Genomic DNA, 7,034 nt, shown 5'->3' with positions numbered 1-7,034 from the left:
TCCATGTGGGTGCTTGTGAACTTCATGATCATTGTATATTGTTGTTTTTTTTATGCTTTCGGTTGTAGGAGACATGACCTTGCTGTTCGAGGGCCAGAAGACTCAATCATGGCTCGGTTACTCACTTATCCTTGTTGCTGTTTTTTTTTTTTTTTTTCTTCTATATTTTATGAGTATATTGTCAATCTACAATCTCGTTTCAAGGGGATTTCGAGTGGTAAAGTTGTCTTAGACCTTAATGCTTCTCTGATTGGAAGAAAATTGGCATCATTGATGGACTATTATGGGTTGCGGAGATTATCAGTGGAACAGCATAATTTTTCAATATTCCATGGTAATAGGAAGCATAGAGAACTAAAGGAAACAATCATGTATGCAGTAAGGTCTCTCAGAACACTGCAGGGGGTGGTTTGAAAATGGCTATGATGATTACAGAACACTACAACCAGGTTAAGATGGCAGCACTGTAAGTCACTACATTGTTTGATTATATATTTAATTTATTATATCCAAACTTGTACCCAATTTACCAAAATATTTTTTGTGCCATCGTGTTGCTCAACTACAGCTATGCAATTCCACCCACTCTCACATCCAAATCGGAGCCTCCTCCATTATTTGATGGAACGACCAAGTGGGTAGCTAAATTTTTATCGTTACTATATCTAAATCATCACTTTCTATTGGAATGTGTATAGTATCATACTCTGTTTAGTTTGCAAATTGTATATCAGTGTGACATGCCCATATGCCCAGCGAGTTTGGAGTGCCAGGAACATGAAGGTTTTTATCATGTTGATCCCCTATTTTGTGTGGGTATTTCTTCTATTGATATAAGATACCATTATGCAATGACTGAAATGATTGAAAATAAAATGCAGGGTCTTAGTGAGATTCAAATAGTTACAATTGATTTGCAAGACAGACCAACATGATAGAAGGAGAAAGTTTATCCTCCGAACAAGGTTGGCTCTTGTTTCTATGTTTATCTAATTTTATTTTATTTTAGTTACTCAAGGGCAGTTGGATCCGCTATTTTGGTCATGGTTTGATTGCTATGTAATTAGGGCCTGTAGTGTAAAAACTTTGTTATTAGTTTATCCTCCGAACAAGGTTGGCTCTTGTTTCTATGTTTATCTAATTTTATTTTTCTTTTAGTTACTCAAGAGAAGTTGGATCTGCTATTTGGGTCATGGTTTAATTGTTGTGTAATTAGGGCCTGTAGTGTAAAAACTTTGTTATTAGTTTTTTATCTTGATCCAAGTAGATGCAAAAGAGAAATTAGATGGGTTGGTCCTCGTTTTACCTTAGCTCATATAAAAGGGAACATGCTTGCACATTAACAAGTCGTATAGCAACCTTTTGTTAATTGATAGAGTATTATGTTTGGCTCAATAGATTTGATCTATGACCAAGTAAATTGGGGTGGGAATCATAGGGTTATTGCATGAGCTGGATAAGGTTATTACCTTGCAAAATTTGGGGTCTATCTTGCCACAAACCCAAATATTTTAATATATGTGCATTGTGCTGGCTACCAATTAGTATGTTGTCAGATGAAACTTGAATTAATAAGTGATTTATGAGATAACATACTGTTGCTTAGGGTTCAAATGCAACTCCAAGCTTAATATCCGCACACTTCTCACTGTGTCCTAATAGGTTTGAAGCTTAGAGTTCAAATGCTACTCCAAGTTTATGAGCCATCCTCTCACTGTTTCTTGAGAGGCTGCAATGAGTTTTTGATCATCACGGTTTTAGCCTTTTACAATTTGGGCATGGAATAAGAAAGACCAACACAGATTTGGGATTGCTTTTAACATTACTAGTCCGCTAGGAAGACCTATTTCTTGTGTGTTTTTGTGTGATCATCACTAATATTTCAAGCAAGGAACGTGCAGAAATAGAAGTGCGAAATGTCAAATGTTACAAAAGGGATAATGTCTGCAAGATATAGAGTAGAACTTGCAAATAACTCACTATTTTCAAATTTTCAGGTTCCCTCTCTTGAGAACAATGGCAAGGTCACAGGAGAGAGTCTGGATTTACTTGAAGGACCTCAACCTTTTCCCATGGTATGTGTTACCCTACCTGAATATTTTTAATTTAGGTCATTAGCTAAATCAAAGTGTCTCAATGGTCAGGCACTTCATATTTTTCAATTTTAGTTTATAATGTTGAAGCCGTTAGAGAATTTTTCAGGGAAGCAGGGTAGGGTTGGAACGTGAGCTATAATATCTTTAGGAGTTACTGTCTAGCTCTACTTCCAAAGTCTATGCTCTATAAATTTCTTGCCATTAAACAAGATCCTGCGAAGAAAGAGGTTGCAAATGAGTTACTGAAGTATATAGACACTTTTACAAAAAATGCATTCATTGCTTTGACCAAGCCGGATTATGAGACTGCACAAGAAGTTGGTAAGAACAATTTTTCAGAAGCCATCTCATACATTTGAATAAGATGTCTTATATTCAATGGATTATGAAGAGTGTGGATTAATATAAATGCACTTCCCATCATGACAAGGCCTGCTCTTGATTATTTGGAAAATGCTCTCAGAAATTTTTATGATGGGCCTTTCCTTTTGGTTCAATTCAGTGTGGTCCAATTGACAATTTAGAGATGTATACCATCACTGTAGGTTAACATTGCATATGGTCCTTTCGTTGAAAGATTTCATGTTGTGTTTCCTGCATTAAAGAATTATGATACCACAGCTGGTAGGCCGAAACTATCGAAATGGATTCAGGCAAGTTAAACTTCTCTTTTATTTGCATTACTCCCTATTTCCAGCGGGGTGCAAAAATGATTGGTTTTCGATTTTTATAATAGATTTTGTGCTTATGTGATAAAAATGCTTAATAATATTCTGCCTTGAATACAGGAATTACATAAGATTGAAGGATATGAGAAAACAGTGTACAATCCCAAGTTAATTGTTGAAACATACAAAAAGATACTGGTAGCTTGATTCTAATGATACATATTGTGCATAAAGTTGATTCACAATGCATCTTTCATACATTTTTTCTTATAATGAATTACCCAAGTGTGAAATGATATAAAAGATCTTAAACTCATTTATCTTTGTTGTTATGCAGGATAATTATGCAAAATAAATATGATGGTGGGATGTAGAAATGATCGAAGGCTGCCTACATATAGTACAATAAAATCTATTGGATAGGAAAAATTATGTTTATATTTGTAAAAGAGAACTTGTAATAATTCTTGTAGTTGGAAAAGTTTTAATGATACATGCTACTGTCCATACGCTGGCATGTATGGAGTTAATAGTTATTACTAAAATTAATATCTTATATATATCAATGTGTTTATTATATATATATATATATATATATATATATATATACACTATTAACTCCATACATGCCAGCGTATGGACAGTAGTAGTACAATAAAATCTATTGGATAGGAGAAATTATGTTTATATTTGTAAAAGATAACTTGTAATAATTCTTGTAGTTGGAAAAGTATATATATATATATATATATATATATATATATATATATAGATATAGATATATTTCAATAGAATGTGTTTACTTACACCGTAAGGCATTCCCTTTTGAAAACCATTCCCCAAATTGCTACAGTGTCTCTATCTGGGGCGTTAGATCCGATGTTAGACGATTAAAGTTTTTTGTGCCCTTAGATTAATAATTCGTTAAATCGTAATGGGACACAGTTATAACAAAAATGCATACCTTCATGGACCAGCAGTATTTACTGGTTCCCTTTCGCTCTACTGCTTCTTCCACCTTGAACTCTTTTCGATCAGAAACAACTACTATTGGAGCTTTAACTGCTTGTGCTGGATCGACTGCTTTTGGAATTACTGGTTGTGCCTTTGCTTCTATATACCATACTACTGCTTCGTTGACATATGACTCTACTACTGTGCCTGGCTCTGCTACCGGTTCAATGGGTGAAACTACTGAATCAATAACTGAATCACGAGAATGAACTGCTGCGGGCGGTATTGGAACTGCGGATGAACATGGGTGCTCTATGAAAATGGACAACTGGGTTATCAGCAGATTTATTTCATATTACCTGAAATCTCCCTTGCCCGTGCTTGCCTACAGCTCCATATACCCCAAGAGAAGGGGCAAGTAGATTATGCACCGCTATGCCCAAAAAGTGCAAAGGGAACATCTTGAAACTGTTGTGGGTTTGCTTCATTCTTTTGGAGAGAGCAGCAGTCACATGCAGGATGGGTTGCTCTGTGAAAATGGACAACTGGGTTATCAACAGATTTATTTCATATTTACCTAATGTCTCGCTTGCCCAATGCTTGGCTACAGCTCCATATCCCCCAAGAGAATATGTGGGAGGGATGAGCAGATTATGCACCGCTATGCCCAGAAAGTGCAAAGGGAAGATCTCGAAACTGCTGTGGGTTTGTTTCACTCTTTTGGAGAGAGCAGCAGTCACATGCAAGATCTTGTTTGGGAACCTAAGAGTGACCACTATGTTAAATGCCTCTAAATTATGCATGAAACAACTAGAAATATGATTGGATCACAGTTGGACATTGCCACATTGGATAACATACTGATTCTTGCACCTTGGGGATGGGTTTCCTCTATGATGTGGATCTTGTTCTCAGATATGTACATATTTTCCTCATGGATCAGGTGATGGTTTTTATGCCTAAATTACGCACGGGCACTGCCGAGCCCACTTTTGGCATTTTCTACTAGTGTCGGCTGAAGAGGGTGGATAGCCTCATGAACAAGTATATTACGGAGGTGGCCCCCGATGTCAATCTCAAGCCCTACAAATTTCGGTTGCTTCTTAAATCATTGACAGATAATTCCATGGATTCCTATGATGTTCTTTATAGAGCCTTGGATATGTATCTTGAGGTAAGCCCTAGATGGATTCTTTAAAACAGACTCTTTAATATTGCCTCCATAGATACAATTTGTTTTTCTTTTTTAAATTGTTTCGAGCCAGGCTAAGCCATTACAATTAAGTTCTTTGATGTGCCTTGAATTCTTACCATCAACAATGGATCTTAATAGGAATCCCCAAGCATATGAATGTGTTAATCAAAATTGAATGAATCAGCACAAATGAGTTTTTCTATTTGACCTGAATAAACACTATCAATGGGTTTTGCTGTTTGATATGAATACACATTATCAATGGGCTAACTATAAGAAATTCCTAATCACAGAAAAATTTATTTGATTTCTCAACTTAAATGGGTTCTTTAGTCTAACTCAAATGAATACCATAGTCATGTTCTTTCAGTTTATGGTGAAGATGCCTAACTGTTAGATTTTATAGATAAAATAGACACCTATTGTCCACACCTTTATACTCTGAAATTTCATTTCCAATGAGAAGATAGTTTCCCTTTCCAAATTCAATCACGTTAAAAGATGTCAATCAGTTTTTCAAAGTAATTGTTCCTCAAAACACCAGCAGCGGCTCGGGCTGGCCAACATTAGACATATTTAGAAACACCTATTGACTGCTGCTAGAATTAAAAATTTAGAGCATTTTATTCTCTTGAATGCTTCTTATACCATCTGAAGGGAATCAACATGCCCCATCATTTATTGGTTTGGTTAACTTAAAGAAAAAGAATATTGATAGCATAAAGCCAAGGAATATTGATTGTATAAAGCCAACTTTCTACCTGCTAAAAAAATTGTATAGTATAAACATACAATTGCCAACTAGAAAAAAACAAAACATGCCTTAGTTGAGAGCAACACTAATATGATGTGTCATGAGCATTCCATTGGCAACAACAACATCAGTGAAAGAAGATACAAAATCCAAAGGATTTCAGTTTAATGGATCCAACTCATCCTCTCAAGAGAAGGCTAAAATATTAGAGGTTTTTCAATATATCAAAGGTAATTATCATGATGGGAAGTGTGAAGTGGCTACAATTGAGGATGGCGAATTTGTAGCTGACCCTGAGACAATAGATTTTTGGAGTTCTTTTGGCATGCTAATCATTCTCATTATGCAGAAATCCTACAATCATGTTTCTTCTCTTTACAGGCTCTCTTAGGCTCCCACTAGGATCAGATTTCATCCCCAGCTATCACTATCCAGTCATATAATTTATTCTTAATTCAGGGTTTCTTCCATGACCAAATGACATCTCACCTTCAAGCACATTGAGAAACAGATCAAAGTTGAATATAAAAGGAACATTATTTGCCTTTGGAAGAAATTGATACAATTCTAATTGTTACATATTCTCTAGTTACAAGTTGAAATTTGGTTGAAGCTTGGGTTGATTCATGAAGCATACATATGTGTGAATTGAAGCCCCTTAGAACCATATTCTTCAAGATCTAAATTGGGTCGAATCTCAATTCCTTTTTCTATTGTAATTAACAATAAATTGTGGATCTTATAACACCTCTGTCATTCTACTAATATTAGTTGTGTGAATGTTATTATATTGTTCATGTGATGGTTGAATCAAATTTCTGAGTATGAGATATGCTAGTCTTATTAAATATAACAATTTTGCCTCATTTTTGGCCAATTTCCCATTATGATTGCTAGTGCATCAAATTATGAAAATAAGACTAAAAGGAGCTCCATAATATTTGTGAGATCTTAAGAGACACAACATTTGTGGGATCATTCAAATCTTTTTCCATACCCATACTCAAATGTAGTATTTTCAACGAAGTGAGTTTAGACATCTCACTTGGCAATGATGTTAAGACTTTGCAATCTGAAAGATCCGAGAATTTGAGCCTAGAAAGACTACATATAGCTAGAGGCAATTCCTTGATGTTAGTAGAATTCAATGTAGAAATTCAAGCAATGTGATTTGAGTGATCGATGTTGCAGTGACTCTATTTGGGTATGGGAGAGATCAAGAACCCTCAAAGCATTGAGCTTGATTAGAAATTTCTTTGGAATAGGATAAATTAATGTATTTTTAGATAAGATTAAACTCACCAGCTTGGGGAGCATGAAATCTTCTGCTAGTTTTTCAATTTGATAGCTAAACAGTGATATTCTTT

General features: G+C 35.2%; 1 protein-coding gene across 1 annotated transcript; it reads left to right on the top strand.

The window, feature by feature from the left end:
* The first annotated feature begins 1,916 nt into the window (after positions 1-1,916).
* On the top strand, positions 1,917-2,971 carry LOC149189031 (glutathione S-transferase L3-like). Its single transcript, XM_089410106.1, has 5 exons — positions 1,917-2,075; positions 2,273-2,402; positions 2,511-2,602; positions 2,642-2,749; positions 2,885-2,971. Exons 1-5 carry the CDS (start codon positions 1,917-1,919, stop codon positions 2,969-2,971), a joined length of 576 nt encoding a protein of 191 aa, XP_089266232.1.
* The last annotated feature ends 4,063 nt before the right edge of the window (positions 2,972-7,034 follow it).

Source organism: Pinus tabuliformis, chromosome 3_1, assembly GCF_031772625.1.
Source record: "Pinus tabuliformis cultivar Carrire ecotype Pingquan chromosome 3_1, CPIR1, whole genome shotgun sequence".
NCBI classification, from domain to species: domain Eukaryota; kingdom Viridiplantae; phylum Streptophyta; class Pinopsida; order Pinales; family Pinaceae; genus Pinus; species Pinus tabuliformis.
The sequence above is the reverse complement of the archived record's forward strand: the minus strand, read 5'-3'. Positions and strand labels throughout refer to the sequence as shown.